A 23,428-nucleotide genomic window follows, 5' to 3' on the forward strand; every position below is an offset into this window, starting at 1 on the left:
GGGGGATGGTGCATACAATTATCCCCCCTACAGTTTGGTCTGTTGAATTGTTTTATTGCATCACAGGCCTAAAAATTGTGTGTTTGTTCTTGTGATTCCCGTGTTCTTACCAATCGAATTACACAATTAGGTCTAGTTGTAGGCTTTTTTAGTAGCCGAAATGTACATGTTTAATATAGGCGTGCTTCTAAGCTTTTCGATCTAAGCGATAGTTCGTAAGTATCAGTCAGTAGGCCTAAGTATAAATACAAGTATTATGGCAACAAGATTACTCTGTGACTGCATGTTTACAGCTTTCAGGTTCACGTAATCAGAGATTACCAATTTGCGAATTGAACAGTCCACATAAGTGGTTGCAAAAATCATCCCCCCATCGGGTGTTTAAAAATCCACGCCCCTGATTAGGATCACACATTCCCCAGGCTAGTAAAATATTCCTAGAATTGAAGTCTTTCAATTAAACAACTCGAAAAGGAGAATGTCATCTGACAAGGGGCACTGGTGAACACTACCATATCACCGTCAGTGATTATTATTGTGGGTATTACCATTAATATGTTAGGGCATCAACACCTACGGCTGAGCACCCAATGAAACAAATAATGCAGTTGGAGAAGTTAGAGGTGCCTACTAAGCTTCAAACCAAAGTAAGAGAGTGAACCACACTTGAATAGCTTATGGCTCCAAAGCACAGCTGCGAAGAAAAAACAGTCAAATGGGTGGGGGTCTGAGCACTATAGATACACGAAGAAGATTATCTGCTGAAACACTGAGAACCTTCTTTGCAGTTGAAAGGAAAGGTACATCACCTCCAGAAGGATATTGCGAATACTCAAAAGGCTCTTGCAAGACCATGAGAGATTATATACCAGATTACCGCCACCCACCATATATTAACAGCTGCTGTATATGATGAATTGCTGAGGTAAGTGGCTGCATTTTCTGATTAAACTTGTGTAAATATGTGAATTCATGTCTTGAGTCGTCCCTTCCCCACTGGAACACCAGTAAGTCTAAGCCTAAAAGCGCAAAAAAAAATCGAGTTTTAATGAGATGTTATACGATTGTGTTTATTACTCAGTTAGTTCAGTGGTGTTATCATTGAATTTGAGCTCGATGAATAAATAAAAATGAAAAAAAAAAAAGCAAGTAAGTGTACTTGTTGTAGCAGCATTTACTGGGAAGTTAAACCTGTCACTTAACATTAGTTAAACGTATGTGTAGAACCTGCAGCTTTCATTAGGTTTGCTTGTTTTTTGAATTTCGCGCAAATCTACTCGAGGGTTATCTGCGCTAGCCGTCTCTAATTTAGCAGTGTAAGACTAGAGGGAAGGCAGCTAGTCATCACCACCCACTGCCAACTCTTGGGCTACTCTTTTTACCAACGAATAGTGGGATTGACCGTCACGTAATAACGCCCCTACGGCTGAAAGGGCGAACACGTTTGGTACGACTGGGATTCGAACCCGCGAAGCTTTCATTATCATTACACTTTAGCGTTTTCCCGCTTTCCTTATTTAATTATTTAAAATAACTCGCCTACAGTTGAGACATTACAATGTTATTTGCATGAATAGGTTATTTTCGTAAAATTAATATAAAATCCAGACTTAACTTCAATGAAACTGTAATGAAAATGATGAAACATGAGTTAAAAGTTATAGATTTATTAATTTGGTGTTAAACTCGACGCTATGCATAGGATTGTCTATGTTCTGTTTAGTACGATATCAAAACACGATTTCTTGCGTTGTTAATCCACAAAAATACCGCGGGACACTAGGGGCGGGAAAAAATAAATAGAAAATAAAAATTAGTTGCTCTTGAATATCATAGTTGTTTCCTTTACTTCATTAACTATGTAACAACGATTTTTTATGTTTTGTGTTGTACAGTTGCTTATAAAATAATTATATTTAAAAAGTTATATATTACATTGCGAGTCTGTTTCTTTTTACAATTTCGAGTAGTCTTGTAAATTCAGACACCTTCTGGTGGTTTTGTTGTGAAAACTGTCACGAAAAAAACGTAGTATATAAGTGAGAAAATGGCTATTTGTGAAGTGTTTCGAAGATGTTTGTTGCTTTCGAGAAGGATGGAGTGTCTTCTTTTAAAAAATAAAGTTACTCATCCATTACCAGTCTCTTACAGGGTATGGCTTAGAGTATACGATAACGTAAATAATTGGCTTTCAAGATAAGACTTACAGATACAAAATAAAAGTGAAACACTAAAAGATAATCTCAGTACCACACGTAATACCAAAATTAAAAGTTAATACTAATAGTAACTCATTGGTATTAGTAATAGTAATATTATTATATACCAATATAAGTAATAGTAACATAATTATTATTACTAATACTTGTATTAATAATAGCACTGCTTTTAGTGATGTAATAATATTGGCTTTTACAAACGGTGAAGTACTTTTTAAATAAATTGTTGTTGACGTAGAACTTAGAAAACTATGGTAATAATTGGTATGTGGATCTGAAGATTTTTGTTTAAGATTTGGAGAACTTACAGTAATATCAGTAACGTTATTTTGAGGTTCCATGTTAGAATTCATATAATAATGATTGACATTTTATGTTAAAAAAAAGGTAGATTCAGGAAGTATATCATCCTTACATGTGCTGTCCAGTTTCATATTTACTTGTAGTATTTCAGTGAGTACTAAACAACTGAAATTAAATACATCCCTATTAATTTATAAAGATCAACTTACTCATCCAAATTGACTACATTTTTCCAATGAAACAAGAACTTTTAAATGCTTCAAAATTAAATATCACCATCTAACATGTGTCTCTCACTAATGCCATTTTAAAATAATATTCGAACTTATCTGCAGAATATAGAACAAACTATTTTATCCTGTCAGTCACTCATGTAATCCTGTAAATTTCGGTAAGGTCATCTACTTGTTATTTCACATGGAAAACTTTGAGGCTTGTAAAAAAACATGAGATTTGAGTAAAGATTTGAAGAAATGTATAAGAAATTCAGAAAAGGCATATGAAAAAAAATAAAGAGTCAGCTGAAAATATGAAAAGTAATGGTGAGAATTTCATTAAATAAATTTTACTTTAAAATTAACCATAATTTGGAAATGGGAATTGGGTTTCTCAGGAATGCTAAAGGAAGGGTCAATATGGAATATCGTGAGATAGTTGTTAGATTTTCTTTTGGTTTTCACTTGAAAAGTTATAAATAACTCTTCCGATTTGTATGAAATTAAAGTGAGAAATATGACAGCTGTACATAGAATTAATATTAGCCATGAAATTGTCTTTTAAAAATTGTTAAATTTAAAAATTATAAAGTTCTTGACCAGATATTTTTTCCAAAGGTTTTAAAAGAGATGAAGGACTGTGTAATAAATCCTTGCAATATTTGTTGTGTTTGAACAGTGAGTAGGTGGTAGGAAACTGAAAGCTAGTTAGCTAATATTGCACCTATTTTTGAGGGAGGTAGCAAGCATTGTTCAGCTATTTATTGACAAAGTTTTTTTTTGTGTGTGTATGTAATCAAATTTCCAAACAGTGGACATTCTAAGACAACACTTGTGTAGGTACTACCACCTGAGCATAGGAAACATATTCATTTAAAGAAGACCTTGTTTACAGTAACACTATCAAAAAAGACTTGTAGGAAATTAACATGAACAAGAGGGAAGTAAAAAAAACAAAAGCCATGCATTTTAGGGAAAAGTGGAAGATTTTCATTGTCTTAAGTTCCAACTTGAACATGAGGAGCTATACAAATAAGCCCCTTTTGCTAGTAAAAGTTTGAAGGGATGACTAATTAAAGATGCTTTGCAGAGTGACTCATCAAAGTTTAGAGTTTTGTTAAACATTAAGAATGATTTCAAACAGATGAAATATTGTCTTATGAATATTGACCTTCTTCAAAGGTAGTACTAATGTTGATGAGGATAAAGGAATAGTTTCAGTATATCTGGATTTTCAGAAATGCCACATAAAAGCTAGTAAAAAGCATTTATGGGGGTGTGAGACACAAGTTAATAAATGGAATGTAGTCAAACTGTATTAGCTTGGTGTGTTGCACTCCTATTGGCAGAGGATTGTTACATGTGCAATTGCATGTTACAACACAAATGAACCAAATGTTATACATGGAGTTAGGTAGGAATTTCAAGGCTAATGATGAGAATAAAATTATGCAGTAGAGGGCAGTCAAATCCAGAGTAGCTGTAACTGTGAGAAGGGTGAGTATCTATATGAAATATATTTTCATTGTAGGAAAATATTAACTTTGGATATCTTCATAAATATTATATGAATGTGAAAGATTATCCCTTATGTAAAGTTCATTTTTTCATTTGTGAGCTCCTAATTTACAAAAAGGCCACTAAGATAATTCCTGAAATAGAGATGCTGTTATTTGAAGACATGTTAAGGTTCATAAAATTATTTTATTTTGTTAAAATAAGAGTTAAAGGGAAGCTAGTTGTAATATATTTAAATTATAAAGGAAATGGAAAGGATTAGTGCATATTTTCATGTGCATATAATCATGATCAGTATTTCATTGTCTTTGTCTGTCTCTTTAAGGTGTTTTTTTTCAAAGTTTTTAGTGAATGATTCATTTTCATCTAAGTACATTAAACACTTTTTTATTAAAATTATCTTATAGGAATAAATCTATTTAATATTATTGTTATAAAGATCATGTATTTAAATTTTAACAATACATAAACTATCTGTAGGTATGCAAATTTTTGCTCTTTGAAAATTGTCTTATTCTAATGAAAAATATTAATTTAGGAGAATTTTAAAATCACTTCCATAGATGCAAATATTATAAATCCAATAATAGTAGTATCTTTTAGCAGGATTTATGCATTGAATTAAACAAAAAAAATACATGCTAGTAATTGGGATTAAAGCTTAATTGTGTTTTATATTTTTATTGTTTTTCACTGCAGTTAATTACTTCATTGAATGTTTAAGACATAAGTTTTTTTTTTTCATCATTGGAAAATTATCTTATTGTGTAACCAAAATTTTCATTTTAACAAGCATGAAAGTACATCAGGACCAGCTCAACAAATACCAAAACTTGAAGAAACAGATAGGCCAGTTTTTCCTGGATCAAGATCTCAGTGGACGGAAAAACTAGAATTTATCCAGCCTGATATTTATGATGGCATACCAGTGTATAGAGTTACCAATAGAGATGGAAAAGTTATCAATTCATCACAAGATCCTCAGGTACGTCATCTGTTCTGTTATTTATTCCAAACTTTCAAATGTATAAGCCATAGAAATATGAACTAAAGTAATGAGTACAAAGAAAAGTTTTATTCATCAGCATAAGCAATTTTCTGTATCAAATTCCTGTTGAGTTTTCTCAATAACCATTTGTTTTATAGAAGTAAAAATTCACTTTCTTTTTATATTTCTTTTTTGAAACAAAATGTGTTTCTGAATAGGGCTTTCAATTAACATTAGATAAATAGTAAGTTACCAGTTAGTTCTGTGATTTTTGCCAGCACAACTTGTTAATTTATTTGTTTGTTTGAAATTAAGTATCTATCTGTGCCCTGCCAACCACAGGTTATTGAAACCCCGTTTCTAGCCATGTAAGTCCACAAACATTCAGCTGTGCTACTGGGAGGCACAACTTAATAGGCTCTATAAAAAAAAAATTGCTATTATGCATTTCAGAAGAATGATTCACAAACTCCTGCTGTTGAGTATCATTTCACTTGTTATTTATCCATTTCAGTCATTTACACTGCAAGGTTGGAGTACAGAAGGTTATTCCAGTTGTTAGTTTTCACTGACACTGCAATATTAAAGGTTTTTCCAAGCTGCCATCTTATGGGTCAGTTTCTTACAACTGTAATAAGCCAATAAAGTATTGTTTAATTACTCTTAGAATGAACAGTGGCATCAAAAGTATACCATTATTATAGAAAGGAAAAATGTTGACACTTTTGATATAATTTTAAGAGAAAAATACAAAGGTAAAAATGTAAGATTTATGTCCATATGAGATTGTGAAAGAAGACTAATCAAGTGATGACAGTGACTTTTCAGAAATTTCCTACCCATACATCATCAATTACATAGTGAATACACGGTGTTCTTACACATTGACAGACCTGAAAGGCTTTGAAATAACTTGAGTCAGAAGAGTGATGGATGTTGCCAATTTGACTTCTTATGATCAAAGATTTTTATGACCAGCAGTATAAGATTTTACACTTTATGAAGATCCTCTAGTCGTTTTTCACTGATTTATTTTTATATTTTTAAATTTAAACCTGCATAAACATAAAGCAATTTTTAATAAAGACAAAACATTACAACTCTGAATACATTGATTCATTGTCTGAAAAATAAGGACTAGTACAGAAAATTATTTATAAGAGAAAGAAAAATTGAACTTTATATAATATATAGAAGGATAAAGGAGAGGAGAGAATTTATAGTTGAACTAAGGAACAAAATAACTACAATATAAGAACATTGGATTTTATTTAGTATTCAACAGGTATAGTTATAAACCAAATTTATCTTGTTCACACTAACTCATTGATCTTAAACTTATTAAATTAAGCACTTGCATGGAATCAATACATCACTACAGCTATAGATAATAACCAAAAAAGTAGAATTATTCCTTTCAGCTCATTGTAACTGCATGGCTGGATTAAACAATGTTTGTAGCCATATTATTTTAGAATGATACTGCAGTGAGAATTTGATGTGCTAAGACATCGATTTAAAAGTCAGCATACTGGTTACTGTCAAGTGTAATAGAGAAAGTAAGGTATGATATGGTATATGTTAAAAGCCAGCAAACTGATTTTTCAAGTTGAAGAAACAGAATGTGGTGTCATATTTTATACATTGCAAACAAGCATATTGGTTAATATAAACTAGAATAGAGAAATTGAATATGTTGTTGTTTTTGTTCAAGATCCAAGACACTGGTTGTTTCCAACTGGAATAGAGAAAGTGAAGTATGGTATGGTATATATCAAGAACTAGCATACTGTTTACTGTCAACTGGAATTGAAAAGGTGTGGAATGATATGGTGTATGCTGAATGTCAGCATACTAGATGCTACAAGTTGGAATAAAAAGAATGTATGACATAGAATATTTCAAGAGCCATTATACTCATTGCTATCAAATAGAATAGAGAAAGTGGGGTATGGGATATGTCAAGAGGCAGTATACTTATTATCAACTGCAATAAAGAAAGTGGGGGATGAAATGATATAATTGAAGTTCAGCTGTCTGACCAGTAATGAGATCCATTGAATTCAACATATATAAATGGCAGCTAGGAAAAATCCTAGAAACAGTAATTTTATAAATTCAAAAAGTTTAGTTATATCTCACATTATTTTCTGAACTTAGATTACATCTAGGAATAAATTATTGAAAAACTGAAAAATATTCATTGAAAACTTAGAAGTCCACTCTAATATCTAACCATCTCATCATAGCCTTTAACTTTTTTGTTATGGGTAGGTCAAAGTGTGCATGTTCAAAATGTAGTTAAACTCTCTATTTTCATTATATATGAATAAACTTGATATGAAAACATAATTAATGAACCAACCTTCAAAATAATACAAGTTCAAAATTCTTCCTTTTATAAAGCAAATTGTTAATACTCCTTAGACTTCATAATTAACTTGTGACATTTGCTATCTGGGTTTTCCCTTTCCTCTAATTTACTTGCCACTTCTCTGAAAACAACAGATTCCATTGTAAATTACTCATTATAATATACATATTGCTCAGCCAAAACACGATTTTTTTAAAGCCTTTCATCGTGTTTGGTTACAGGACCATAAACCACAAAATCAGATCCACTTGCCACACCCACTTGTAAAATTCTTTCACAAACTGCTAATAGTTTATACATTTTATACAATATTATTTACATCATATATAAAGCATGGATTTTAAGCTGTCAAGTGGTATATTATATTACAGTGTTCTTTGTACAGAAAACTGTCTATTTTGCCTCCAATATGAATTTTTTTTTTTTATCAGGAATTACATTTACAAGTTTAGCTGATTTTTAAAGGCTCTGATCATATACTTATAAAGCTTAAATACATGTAATTTTTACTGCAGGCTTGCCATATTTTGTGAAGATATATGTATCATATCAAAAGTTACATTATGGAACCTCTGATGCTCGCTTTGGGGTTAGGAACTTGGAGACTTCTAGTGAGCCTGTTGCAAGATAGTTAAAAGTATCTGAAGTTTTCTTTGTGTTATGTTTTAATTTTAAATCCTTGTTTTCTGTAGTAAGTCTTTGCAATTCTTACTACATCTGTATATAACCAAAGGCTGAAAAATAGTGAAAAACTATTTTGTTGCATTTCCACTCAGACCAAAAAAAAAAGGTAATGAATCATGAAGTGTATGAAGAGTTATAGTTGTCATTGAACAGTAAGTTAAGCTGTTTTTTAGAGTAAAAGTAGAGATGAAATTAAAAGATATGCATGATAATAAACATTCAACCTTGAGCCTGTGGAAGAGGTTTCAAATCAAGAATAACAGGGTGAGAAGTATGAATATTTGGCATAAGGTACCAAGGTGATGGTTCTACTTGGTTGTAGTCATTGAAATTGCAAAAGTTAAAAGCATAACTCTTAAAACCTCTAAAGTGAAAATCTTTAGTTCTTTTTCATTTATGTTAAATGATTATATATATATCTTTTTCACTTTGAGTGTGATATTACTAAATGTAGCTGTTATCATCAACTTATACTGTATAGTCTATGGTACATTTTAATGAAATGTTTAAAATGAATACTCAAGAAAAACGTATGTTTTAATATTTCATGAAATAAATATAAATTAACTTTTTTTCTGTATCTTTTCATTTTCACATATAATTTATCATCCTTTCCTGTCCTTTAGTGCTGCTATTTCTCTCAGTATGCATCATTGGGTATCCCTGACCAATATTTCTGTATAGTGGGCAGAGAAGCATTAGCCCTCAGCAGAATGTAGTGACATTTGCATATTACACTATTCCTTGCAAACCAAGCAGATGCTGGGTTATATGAAAAAGTTATTAAACCTTTCAGATAAATACAATGAAACTGTTTGTCAAACTTATTTCTAGGTGAAAAATAATGCTGAAGTTGCAGAGACTAAGTAGCAACAATGCTAATGATACTTTGACTAGTTCTGTATATAATTATTTGTACCAATTGTAAAATAACATTTAAGAAGAACCTATTTCAAAAGTGCTTTTTCCATTGGTTGTAAACAACTAGCTTAGCTATGTATAATTGGCAGAGAAATTGCAGCTCTGTGTACAGAATGGATTTGACATCTGTAAAGAATTCAGAGAAATATAACTTTCCTTTCTACAAATGTACCTTATAGAACTTCAAAGAATAATGCATAAACACAAAATTAACCTATTCTCTTTCTATATATGGATGGTTAGTGTGAGTCAAGAACTGTTCAAACTACAAGGACACAAATTTAACATTTTCTGAACTTGCAAAGCATGAGAGAATAAAATAAAACTTTTAGAATTTTTTTTGAGGTTTCTTTTTAAATAAAAGAAGTAACTTAGATGATATAAAACTTTGAATTATAATGCAAATTTCATTGCTAATTTCATCAATGAACATTGATCATGAAGAAGCTTATTTAAATTTTAAGTTCAACTAAATTAAAATTTTGTAGCTTGTGCAGTTAAAAGGGTCACCGTAAGAAAGGAGTTAACTTTGGTTATTTATGTCCATCCATAATTAGATAAGCTCATTATCATTAGGATGTTTTCTGGGTTCATTTATCATAATCTTTACTATGTGTATAGTACCATATATCAGTTCATAAGAGATAATAAGTAATAAAAAATATTACTGTTTTTAACTTAATTGCTAATAATTTTTTTGTTTGTCTTGTTAATAATTCAGTAAAAAAATTAAAAGTCACATCTTAAGTATTAAGTGTCATTTAATGATGTGTACATAGCACGTTTTATTTTGATGTTATAAATGTGATGGATAAAGGCACCAGCCAAATAAACAAAAAGGCGCAGATGAAATCATATTTACATTAGTAACTACTCAACAATTTCAAAGCTAATACTTGATAGCATGTTTTCATTGGGTAGTAGCAGCAGGAAGACTCTAATAGATGAAAAGATGCTATCTAGGTATCAGATGGTAATTTTCAATTAATGTGTGTCTCAGTGTTTGATTTAAAAATAGGTCTGACATTATAAATACTACTACTAATAACAACTTGTGAATTGGTTGCCTTATGGTGTAGTTAGTGCTTTTAATTTGAATGTTTTTAGACTTCTAGACAGACGTATAGATGTACCAAAAACCCTGTCACCTTTCATTTTATGTTTTTATATAGCTACAAACATAATTGTGCAGGAGCTTTTGGTTGATGGTCATTGTGACACTTTTAGCGTTTTTATTATAAACCTGTAGTACAACCTGAATTAAGTCGTATTTTAGGAAAGCTAACTTTCAGGATCTTTGAGGTAGTTTTGAAAAGAAATAATCTTCATGAAAATCATCCTAAAAGCATAAAAAAATATTATTGTGACTTTATCTGTTATTTAAAAAAATATTTGAATATTTTAGAAATTCTTAGCAATTATTTTTTTTGAAATAATGGGTAACCGAGAGTATCTGGACAGCTTGGTAGTTTGACACTGTTGGCCTCATTGGATAAATGTGTGTTGTATATATAGCATCTTGTTTCATGCATATAATATATATTTTGTATTGTTCTATGAAAAATATTAGTAAATTGAATTTACAAAAGTCTTTAATTCCACAGAACAATTTTAAGTTAAGACACCTGTCTCAGCCAGTGAAATTTAAGTTTTATTTATAAAACCTTAATGTTTATATACTTAGCTTGATCGAGAAGTCCTTACTAAGATGTACAAGAGCATGACATTACTGAATACCATGGACCGAATCCTCTATGAATCTCAGCGCCAGGGTCGTATCTCCTTCTACATGACCAATTATGGTGAGGAAGGCACTCACTTTGGAAGTGCAGCTGCATTAAATCCAAAAGACCTGGTATTTGGTCAGTATAGAGAAGCAGGTAAGTGATATTTTCATACATTTTCACATTTCTGCTATAGAAACCCCCATTTTGAGGTTAAAAAGATAAACCTCACAGTATTTTGGTAACATTTTGTGTATAGCCTGTATTATAGTGTAAAATCTTCTGGTACAATAATTATATAAGTTGCTGACTGTGTTCGTTAATTAAAAAGTGTCCTTAACCTTCCCATTTTTTTTTTCCTTATGATAAAAAAAACAAAGATGATGCCAGTTTATCTTTATAAAGAAGTTGTAAGTTAAAATGTTTTGGGGTAAATTTGATTTATTTTCAGTTTACATCTATATTTTGTATCTCAGCATTATAATCAAATATATATTGTAATATCATGTGATAAACAGAATATTAACAATGTTCTCATTTTAGTTAATTTTATGTTTTCTTTTGATACAAGGTGTTTTAATGTGGCGAGGGTTTACGTTAGATCAGTTTATGAACCAGTGTTATGGAAACCAAGAAGATTTTGGTAAGGGAAGACAAATGCCTGTTCATTATGGTTCCAGGGATCTAAATTTCATCACTATTTCTTCTCCACTAGCTACTCAAATGCCCCAAGGTATAGTATGTTAAAAATAAATTATAATTTGTTCCAAGAGACAAACTTTTCAAGGGTTTATTCATCCAATATAAGATGTTAAAGTTTGAACTCAAAGAAGAACAGTTCAGTTAAACATTTCATGTAAATTATTAAAGATTATCAAAACAATTACAATAAATTTGAAAGTATAAAAAAGTGCTTGTATTTTTTAATAAGCAATAAAAGATTCTTATTTGTTAACAATAGAAATATTTCTTTTGAACTAAAAGCAGCATTATGTATTTACATACCAAAAAATCTACAATTTTAATAAAAAAATAATCACTGAGGTAATATTAAGGAGTATTTAAATTCTGTTGTGATTTATAATTGATTTTCTGACAATCTGATGAATTTAAACTTTTCAAATTACAGTTGTACTCAAAAACGATTAAGGAGAAAAAACTTGAAACTTTGGTGAGAAATTATTTCCTGTTTTAGTGTGAAAAGAAATTTTAAGTGCAGGTTCCATATATATTCTTTAGTGAAAGAATAAATGTCTAATACTAATACTTGATCTATTTAGAATTTCCTATGATTGAATTGTTTCCACCGAGAAAGTTTAGCTTGATTTGTATTTCCAGCTGTAGGAGCAGCTTATGCATTTAAACGAGCCCAGAATGGCCTGTGTGTCATCTGTTACTTTGGAGAAGGAGCAGCCAGTGAAGGAGATGCTCATGCAGCCCTGAATTTTGCAGCTACTTTAGACTGTCCTGTAATTTTCTTTTGGTGAGACTGAAATTTCAAAAATTAAGTTTTTGTTTGTTTTAAATCATAAGTTCACTTACTATTTTAATTTACAATTTATTTAAATGTTTACTTTAACCATCTTTCAGGTGAAAGTGTGCATCTTATGATGTTCTTAGTTACATTTAACATTTAATTAAACTGTTATCATTGTACACAAATGAACTCAGCATCAAAACTTAGTTAATACATCAAATTTTAATACTATTTATATATTAAGTTTTTAAGTTCTTAGTTTTATAAGGAAATATTTTTAAAAAAACTTAATCTTCCCTAGTATGAGAATTGTGACATTTGTTCTATAGGATTTCCTTCTGGTATAATTTATTTATTAACCCCCCAAAGAAGTATGGAATTTAATGTAAATTACTCCTTATGATATAGATACTACTTAGGCAAAGCATGATTTTTATAGCCGTTAATCTTATTTATTAATAAAGCCATAAAGAAGAAAATCAGACCTATTTGCAGTGACCTTCTGTCGCATTTCTTCTTACATAAATTGCCAATAGCTCTCTCTGACATTTATGCTATGTTATTTGTTATGAGGCCTGGAGATGAAGACTTTCATGCCTTGGATCTACTCAACTATCATCAAATTAATGGTATTTTGGGAAATGGCAATAATTATAACCTACAATTAACCTGATAAAAATTTTACAGAAGACAAATAAAACATTTCAATTTCATGTTCTCTTCACAAATGGACATGGATAGAGAACATTTTGAAGGTGAGGCTCAGCTTGAAAAAGGGGACCTGTAAAAGAATTGTAATGTATTTGTGATTTAAAATTTTTATATATCATTCAACAATCTGGAACAGATGCAGGAATACTTTTTTGTTTGTTAATTGATAAATGTTTAAGTGAAATACAGTATCCTCAAGCCTCCATACTAGCTAGTACTACCTTTTGATAGTAAACTATACACACACATATCACTATTCTAGCATCATTAATTAATCAGTTGACAACATTTTGTGCTTCTGTTATCACCTTTTTCGTGATTAGCTTTCAACTAAGGTTCAAACAATTTCACCTGCAATTCAGTAGGAAAAGTTGACCCATAATGATAATCAGAAATAATATGAGCAGACAGGAATACTTAGAGAGCAGCTACAGGCATAAAATTATTCTTGATTTGTTGCACAATATCCGTTCAGGTGGTTGTAAATGGCTCATGAATAACTTTTTATGTCATTTAGAGACGTCCATGCTTCTTGTATTCTCTATTAAGCTTATGATGCACTGATGGATTTCAGTCACCTTACCACTTCAAATCACTTTTTGCAGCTCCAACACTAAGAGAATGTGAGAAATGACTTCTTTTTAGCCAGTAAACATGGAAAAAAATTTCCAGTTCAAATGAATAAAAACTATATTTGGTTTGTTTTTATGTTGTTTTTTTTAAACAAAAATGTCACCCAGTAGCTTGTAAATAGCCTGTTAAAAATACAAAATTGAAACTTGTTATAAAAATTTGATTTGTAAATTATGCCTTAATGCCAAGTTTACTAATATACGTTGATAATAAAGCAGTTTAATAAAGTTTTGAATGTAACTTTAAAAGGTTGTGATGTATTCACTTTGACCTATTGGAAGCATAATGGTTAATATTATGACAAGTAATTTACTGCTAGCAGATAAACCTGTCACTTTACACAGTGATAAGTAGTATACTGATACATTCATACATGGATATAGCCTTGGAAGTAGTCAGATGTTGTACTCATTCTTAGGATACAAGCCATGGCCTGCATGAAAGAGTAAGTATTTTCCCACGCTACAATATCAACAGCTGTAAAAGAAGGAAATAGTGGTCATAAACCTACCTAAATGTCTCCAATCTATGCAAGAATAAACCTAAATACCAATAAAGAATTCAAACAAGACTGTAAGATTCAGAACAGATAGTCCTTCTTGACACCTTTCACATTTGCATATGTTTCTCCATTTAGATGGTGTTGCAGCAAATGAAAAAGATGGTAATCTGATAGTACCATATCTGAAGAATATTATGGGTGGGGGAGAACTTCCCAACCCAACTCCATAATCTTTTGTTGGATCAAACGTGCCACACGTGAACATTCATTATCATGGAGAAGAAGAACGTCTTTATGATTGATGATTGAAGGACATTCCTGATGAAGGAATTAATTTAAACATTCCAGTTACTAACTATATATCTACATTGATAGTTTGCTGTGAATTTAGGAGTTCAAAATGAATAACCCCTTTGATGTCCCACCATATGCAAAGCATCACTTTCTGTGGATGAAGTTCAGATTTTGGGGCAAGAAGTGTTTTTTTATCTAGGACTGAGCCATTGTTTTTGGTGTTTAATATTGACATGGAGAATCCATTTTTCATCACCAGTGACAATTCTGTTCAAAAAAGGTTCATGTGTTATGTGACAGAAGAGAGGAAGCAACATTCACACATTGGAAATGGTGATCATCAGAGAGTTTATGAGGCATCCAAATATCATCTCTGTGGTGTTTTCCCATATTCCTTAGATGTTCACGTATTGTTTCATGAGAGACATGCAATTTCAAGGTCATTTCATGAGTGTGTTGCTTTGGATTAGACTTGACAAGTGTCTTCTGAGCACCAATATCAATTCCAACATGTTAGCCCCTACCATCACAGTTTTAAGGCTAAAGACCCCTAAATGAAATTTCATGAACCATCATTGACACTTACAAACATTCAAAATATTTCCATAGACGACTTTGATATTCTTTGTGGCTACAAAGGCATTATTTCCATGCTAAATGTGTGTTTGGTAATGTGCTATCACTATAAGGGATTAGAATATGCTAAACTTTAAACATTATATTGGCTATAGTAATGTGACATTTAGGTGGTTCCTTTAATCGTTATAAGTGATGTATATTTTTGTGGAGGTGATTAATGAAAGTGTTCCAAAACAAGTCATTAATTTCTTGACTACCTAATACGTACTGTAATATATACTACTCAAAAGTAAGTTCCTGACATAGTGTTGCAAAAATGTAAACTAGCTTCACCACAGTATGAATATTGGAGTTTAACTTGTAATTAGAATGTAGCTGCAGCACTTCTTAGATTAATTAAATGACAACATATTTAACAATTGTCTGGATAATTCCACATATGTATGTGAAGCACATCTAAAGTTTATCCTTGGTAGTACTCTGAATTTGACTTGTTTTATCTATGAAAAACTCTGCTTCTGTGATTTCACTTATTTTGAGAACAGTTGTATGTATCAAAAGTTTTATTAATGTAAACACTTAGGTTTTTCTGAAGCATAATACAGAGTACTTTTGTGTGTCTTTATGTGTTTTATTTCCATAAAAAAATAAAAACAAACAAAAAAATGCACAGAAAATTATTTTTGGATCTGTAAATTATTACTAGAAAATTTCTCTATGATTCATGTATATATTCTATAGAATTGTTTATTGGCAGCATATCACTCCATTTGTTTTATACTTTTAGTCGGAACAATGGCTATGCAATATCTACACCAACAAGTGAACAGTATCGTGGGGATGGAATTGGTAAAGTACATCTTTCTTTCCTTTTGTATGTAACTTTTTGATTACCTCTCTATATTTCAGGCTATAAAATAATTTTGCTTTTTTAGGTAATTATTAAAAGACATTTTTAGTAAATTAAAAAAATTGAAATTATGAGGATAATTTATTTGCAAAATATACACCATACACAGCATTATACATTTTCAGCTCCTTTTTTACAAATGGAAAACAAACTTATTATGAGAAAAACCTCTCACAACTCTTGTTGGTGCTTTCATCAGTACTTGAAAACATGCAAAGTCCTGAAAAATTGTTTTAATAAAATCCATTTCTTGAATACCCTGGAAAATTAGCATTTTATTATAGAGTCATGGAATGTCATGGATTTTTTTAAAATTTTGTTGTTTTTTTTCTATTTTGTTGTATCACCAATATTTTGTCTACTGATTCTCGCAACTATACTTGGTATTACTTACTCAGATCTTGCACATTTTTCATGGTTTTGAACTGGCTCACCACCTTGTCAGTCAAGTGTATTCTTGTGTGAGTTCTATGCTTGCTAGGGCTCATGTGTAAAGCTTCAATTGTTGTGTAACTGTGTAGTTTTTGCATCAAAATGTTTTAAGTTGATTCAAAAATGTCAGTAAAATAGTATTCTAACAATGTTTGGGTAGAGGTCAAATTTGTACAGAATTCTGCATTATACATGAAGTAAAATTAGTAAAAAGAAAAAAATAACATTATTGTTTTCCTAAAATGTAAGTGTAATGAATTACAGGTTTTTATTTCTCTCTTTTTTTATTTAATTCAAAATTAAAAACATTCTTAATTTGAAAAAAACAACAAATTTATGTATCGAAAAGGATCAAAACCCTTTGCTGAACATTCTCATCCTTTCAGTTGTAGGGATTTTATAACATAACATATATTATTAGTTAATCAGGAGTTAAAAATTAGGTAGTTTTGTCATAAGTTAACAGATTTTCTTCCTAATTATCCTCTAAGGGTTTTTCAAACTCTGTAATGTAATATTATAATTATATAAAGTTTTAAGAAGTAAATTGATGTTATTCTAATTTTTATTTTTTGTTTAGATTTAGGCTACTTGTTTGCCAAGCAAATAAAGTAAAGTATGTTTATTTGATTCCCTTACTTTAACTCCATGTACACAGGCTCAGTCATTTTGGTCAACCTCGCAACCATCATATAACAATGAAACTGTACATGCTATAATTATAAAGTGAATCTTCATAAAATATGGCATGTTTTTAGATGTTATAAATTGGATATACAAAAAAGGCAGATTTTTTTAATTAAGTATTTTTCTAAAGAGATACCTGTATTTATGAAACATTTACTGAGTTAGTCTGTGTGCAAGGCAATATTTATGTTAAGAATAGAAGTACTTTTTCTCATATTACTATGTCCAAATTTTTTGTGCATAAGCTCTTAAAACCTGAATGAATATCAAAAAAATTTTCACCAGAGTATTTTTGTTATTTTCTAAATCTTAACACTAATTGTATATGGCATCAGTCAATTTGATTGACCTTATAACTACCATGTAACAAATAGATATGAAATAATTTTAAATCAACCCTTTTTTGTCTAGAATAACTGAATAATGTAACAGGCAGTTGCACTTTATGCTTACAACCAAACCTAATAGATGCATGTTTCATTTCTTTATAGATGCACTCAAACCCTTTCAAAGAACAGTAAAAACTATAGTATTCTGGTGATTTTCAAAACAACTTATTGAGTTGCAAGTACTCCATGACTGAATTATAATGACACAACACAATGTAAACATACCAGAAAATTGAAATTAAGAAAGGTGTTAGATTTAATTTTTGTCATTTATGTTTTCTATAACCTAGTAAGTTTATAAATTTTACATTTTCATTACTTTTATGGCAATAAGTTAAAAATATACATAAAACAAGTGCAGTGCTTGTATCTTTTTTCACGTTTTTGCAATTGCAAAAAGAAGTTCCCCATCACACATAGGCTTTTCTTTTAAATGTCTCACAAATGATTTTTGAAAAATTCAACTATTCATCTTAGAACAAAAATCATAATCTGAGGGTTGCGGGTTTGAATCCCTGTTGCACTACACATGCTTGCCCTTTCAGCTGTGGGGGTGTTATAATGTGATGGTCAATCCCACTATTTGTTGGTAAAAGAGTAGCCCAAGAGTTGGTGGTGGGTGGTGATGACTAGCTGCCTTCCCTATAGTTTTACACTGCTAAATTAGGAATGGCTAGTGCCATACTGTCATACACTAATAAAATAGCATGTCATATTTAAAGTTACTGTGCAACTTTACTGACTTCCTAACTAAACTATAAAATGATTAAATAATTCTGACAGCTGGTCAAGCAAATGGCAAACATTGGAACTGACAGTAAATGTTTTAATTACTGTCATTTTATTGGCTCCTAGCCTTCTCACAGTTGGTTAAATGGAATCTTCTCTTTCTGTTTTCTGAATTGTTAGGAATAATGAAGAAAAAATTTCCACTCTTGACTTGGTGTGTATTACAATTTTAGTCTCATTTGAATAGCATGTTTAGAAAGGTATAAACTATTCTTGTAACAGGTGATTGAAAAGTGAGTAACTGTTTTTATTACTTCGAAATGTGTAACAATTTATGTGCTTAATGTGTAGCTCTAGAGATGAAAAGCTTCTTAAATTTGGTATTTTAGTGCAAATGATAATTTGAGAAGAACTGAAATCTGCACAATTTTGAGTGAGAAATGCAACAAAAAGAAATCACTCTTAAAAACTCAAAACTGGCTTATCCACTCTAATATTTGCACCAGAATTTTGCTGTATTTTAAGAAGTATTGTCCCATTATATCAAGTCTGATAAAGAGAAGTTTCTTAAATTTTGCTGGATGAAATAAGTTGGTTTCTATTTCAACATTGTGTTGTAAAGTGACTATTTTTATAATTTCTGACCTAGCCAGTATCTCATTTCCCATTACTCTTGGTTTTGGTGTTCAAGTGTTATACGTTACTTTTAAAAATCTGTTCTTTTAACTGTGAAGCCTTTCCTCACATATTCTGTCACTGCAGTTATTTTCTGATAGAAAGTATTAAACATAAAGCTGGTGTGGACAAAGAATCTAGTAAGTTAAACATCAGCAATTTTGCAATTTTTATAACAAATTTCAGACTATTTGGTTTCTAACACTCTTGCAAAACAAATTCATGAATTATTTGCATTTAACATTGAATAGTATTAAATTAAGGTTTTCTTGTAGATTTAGATAAAATAACAAAATATATTAGTTTTGCATAGAAAACATAAGAACATTGGTGAGTTAAATGTAGAAACAACCAGTTTTGCCAAATCTAAATATTACTTCTTGTAAAGTTTAGTAGTATTTTAAAGTTATTTGTTTATAGATTTTTCAAGTATTCCATCCTCTTCTATTCCTTCTTAGTTTATAAACCCTGTTACCTGACTTCTTTATTCTTTTTTCTTACCCCATGTTTTACTTTATTTTTGAAACATTTTTTTCTTTCCAGCAACAATGTTCATATTACAAATAAAAAAAAAATATTTTTATTATAGTTTTATAAGTTTTGTCAGTACATTTTGTAAATTTTCCAATTTTTATAGTATTCATCAATGGCTGACATTAAGTTTCATTATCTATCATGTGTAGTAAAAGCTTAATTTGAATGTTACAGTAGAAAGCAAAACAAACTTTGCAGTACAGTATAGTTCATTTAGATGTGTACAAATGATAGAAATATTTGTTTTCAGCTTCCAGAGGGCCAAGTTATGGAATAGCATCCATAAGAGTGGATGGTAATGATACACTAGCTGTCTATAACGTCACTAAAGCTGCCAGAGAACTGTGTGTGATGGAAAACAAGCCTGTGCTTATAGAGGCTATGACATACAGGTATTATAGATACACTGAATATATGTAAAAATTGTATTACTGATACTTTACAGAATGCCTATTGTCATTGACAAATTTAGTATTTGAGCCATGATAATTCATTCTTAAGAAAAATGCAATTTCATTTTTATATAAACTCTACATTTTTTCCTAATAATGTATGTTGAAAATATATTAGCTGCTCATAATGCAGTTTCATGTGCAAGTCAATAAATATATCGTGAAACAAAAAAAAACAGATTGCATTACAAAAGTAAGTATAGAAAGAAGAGGATAACAAATGTGATGGGTGAACTTAAAATCATGCAAAGAATAAAATTACTGAATTTCACAAGCACTGTTAACATACGAGATGGTCTACAAATGTATATTGATTACAACAAAACAAGTATTGCACATATGTAATTTAATCTAAGAAATCGACTTCTTTACAAAAACTCTCAGAAGTTGTGCTTGCAAGTCTGTAAACAAACTCTAAATACTGATTATTCAACAATCATCTCCTCTTTAGAGGTGAGAATTCTCTACCATTTGGCAGATTTCTGAGTTTTTAATGTTGCCCAGGGTTGTTCACAAAATTTGCAATAATCTAGAGGAGAAAGTTGTTCTAATAACACACACAAAGCTGAGATTTTGTAAAGTAAGTTAGTTTAATTTTAAAATGGAATTAATTTTTAAAATTGCAAATGTGCACAAAGCAAGGGCTAGAGAAGTTGACACTAATTCAGGTGGGATAAGAACTAGAGGTTACATTTGTTAACTATATGAGTAAACTGTAAGAAGTGAAGTAAGCATGGGAGATTTTATTTAAAAAGGTTGATTTACTATGAAAAAAGCCCATTATGCAACAAACAGTCAAACTGTTACATGAGGTATCTGTTCAATTTTAACACATGGAACTATCGTACATAAAAGTATTATACAAAGAATGTAATAATTTACTTTAAAATTTAAGGGCATGATATCTGAGAAATAAATAAAGAAAAAAGCAGAAAGCAACAGAGAACTCATAATTTTCATGGAGAAGCCTGCCTTCAATCTTCTTAGTATGCTGTATAACTACACAGGATTGAGCTCAAAAATATTCCTCTGTTTTCATTACACTTTCTAAATGCTGTGTCCTTCTCAAACCAAATCATATTTTGCAAGTTATGTTGAGGTCCGGCGTGGCCAAGTGGTTAAGGCACTCGACTCATAATCTAAGAGTTGCAAGTTCAAATCCCCATTATGCCAAACATGCTTGCTCTTTCATCCTTGGGAGCATTATAATGTGAGAGTCAATCCCACTATTTGTGGGCAAAAGAGTAGCCCAAGAGTTGGCAGTGGGTGGTGATGACTAGCTGCTTTCATCTCATGTTGCACTACTAAATCAGGGACAGCTAGCGGAAATAGGCCTTGTGTGGCTTTGAGTGAAATTCAAAACAAACAAAGTTATATTGAATGCTTTAAATGCCATTTATACAACTTAGAATTGAGAAATTGAGTGAAAGAAGCTAGTAATTAAAGTTATGTATTTGATAAAACACAACTGTAAACTGTACCAATATAAATCAAAGACTTTCATATAATTAAAATGTTAATAAATTGAAAAAACTTCCATTTTCACAGAAAAATCCATTGTCATTGAAAATAAAAGAAATTAGTTAAGCTTCTAATGTTTTGGATATGAAATTCTGAAAAATGTGATAAAATCGTAACAAAAAGAAGGTGAGGGTTTATTGATGCTTTTACCACAAGGTGCATTTACTGCTGTGATCATCTTGCATGAGTTTTTACTACTGCTTACAGCTATTTGGACTGATGCTAAAAATTTGAGAAATCTAAAAAATAATTTTCTAAGATGACAACAAGTTTTCATTAAATATCAAAAAGTATCCAGAGGGATTGTTACAAAAATGTCTTACAGAAGCTTTATTTGGGTTTCTTATCAATATCAAATTTTGTAAGTACATATAGCAAATCAGAACAAAGAATAGGGATATTTTATTGAAATGCATATTTTTATGAGTCATCAATTATAATAAATGTAAATAGAAACAGCTTTCATTATATCTACTATTGTACATTTTTTAAAAGTTCTTTATTAAATTGTGAGAAACTAAAAACTTTTGTTCCTGCAGAATTGGACATCACAGTACTTCTGATGATAGTACTGCTTACCGATCTGTAGATGAAGTAAGGTTCTGGCATCAGAAGGATCATCCAATCTCACGATTAAGAGCATACATGATGAACTGTGGGTGGTGGGATGATGGGAAAGAGAAAGATTGGAAGGAAGAAACAAAAAAGCAGGTAATTTTAGTCTTGAAAATTGTTAATAACAGATAAATGTTAAGTATATAATTACTGCACCCCACAACAATCACACTAAATTGTTACTAATTATGTTGCATAAAAGAAACTTCTGAGTAATTCTGTCACTTTTATGAATTGCAGTTTATGTGCCTTGGTTTTTGGGTGTCATTTATTTTGTATACTTTTAAACTGTTATGTTTTAAAGAATAATTAGTAGGTTGCATTAAATCATATGAGAAACACTTTTTGTCACCAGATAGGAGCCTTGAAATATGGAAAACTAATTCATATTACGTTTAGTTTATGACCTGTAGTATTTAATACATGGTTTCTAATGTTTGTTACTAAACATGTTATATTTGGTATATAGTTTCTGATGTTTGGTATGTAACATATAATATTTGATGTATGTGTCTTGATATTTGATATATATTATTTGTATAAAGGTTTAATATACAAAGTGTAATTACAGGTGATGCAGGTATTTGCTAGAGCAGAGAAAAGAAAAAAACCTCCTGTAAGAGTGATGTTGACAGATGTGTATGATACAATGCCAGCCCACTTGCAAGATCAATTTGAAGAACTGGAAAATCACCTTCAGCAACATAAAGACCATTATTCAGTTAATGTGTTTGCTGAGGAATAATTACAAAAAAAAGATGGTCTTAAATAGAGAAATATGACGATAATTTTATTTTTGTTAAACAAACTGTGTGAAATTCTTTAATAGTTCATTCACCACTACTTTAGAAATGAGAGATATGACCTGGACTTTATCACAAACTATTGTACTGTAGGAACATTGACCAATGGGAATGTATATTGAAAAATAGTGGTGCAAGTATATGTAACATATGGTATAGGAAGCTTAAGTAGGTAATTATATCTAAATTACAGCCCTTTATTACAATATGTTTTGTTATTGCATGTAAAATATTACAAAGGTTAATGAGCTAATAAAATTTGTACATTTTATTGCATAACAAGGACTTTCTGAATAAACATGTGCTAATGCACTGTCTGGAAACATTGTCAGACTTGTATTGACTTAAAATGCACACCCTATAATTCTTTTTTTTTCCTCTCTCTCTGATAATGGATTTTAATAGAAAGACTGGTAAAAAGTATTTTGCATCTTTTTGGAGAATGTTCATAAAGTTAATTTTACCAGAAAAGCAATTAAGTTATATAGTATAATATCTAAAAACACATGTATTATGTCAAATTATTTGTTTAGCACTCT

The 23,428-nt window shown here is 30.5% G+C and overlaps 1 protein-coding gene across 1 annotated transcript; it reads left to right on the plus strand.

Annotated features, from left to right (window-relative positions):
* The first annotated feature begins 1,991 nt into the window (after positions 1-1,991).
* BckdhA (Branched chain keto acid dehydrogenase E1 subunit alpha) lies at positions 1,992-23,212 on the plus strand. Its single transcript, XM_076498030.1, has 9 exons — positions 1,992-2,152; positions 5,049-5,240; positions 10,907-11,102; positions 11,518-11,679; positions 12,285-12,429; positions 15,930-15,991; positions 19,749-19,890; positions 22,011-22,182; positions 22,658-23,212. Exons 1-9 carry the CDS (start codon positions 2,048-2,050, stop codon positions 22,829-22,831), a joined length of 1,350 nt encoding a protein of 449 aa, XP_076354145.1. The 5' UTR covers positions 1,992-2,047; the 3' UTR covers positions 22,832-23,212.
* The last annotated feature ends 216 nt before the right edge of the window (positions 23,213-23,428 follow it).

Source organism: Tachypleus tridentatus, chromosome 4, assembly GCF_004210375.1.
Source record: "Tachypleus tridentatus isolate NWPU-2018 chromosome 4, ASM421037v1, whole genome shotgun sequence".
Lineage (NCBI taxonomy): Eukaryota > Metazoa > Arthropoda > Merostomata > Xiphosura > Limulidae > Tachypleus > Tachypleus tridentatus.

Excerpts from the sequence above, each read along its gene's own strand:
- BckdhA (XM_076498030.1), top strand. The coding sequence starts at position 2,048 with ATGGCTATTTGTGAAGTGTTTCGAAGATGTTTGTTGCTTTCGAGAAGG. Across the intron at positions 19,891-22,010 it reads ATAGAGGCTATGACATACAG|AATTGGACATCACAGTACTT; the intron begins GTATTATAGATA and ends TTGTTCCTGCAG. Across the intron at positions 22,183-22,657 it reads AGGAAGAAACAAAAAAGCAG|GTGATGCAGGTATTTGCTAG; the intron begins GTAATTTTAGTC and ends GTGTAATTACAG.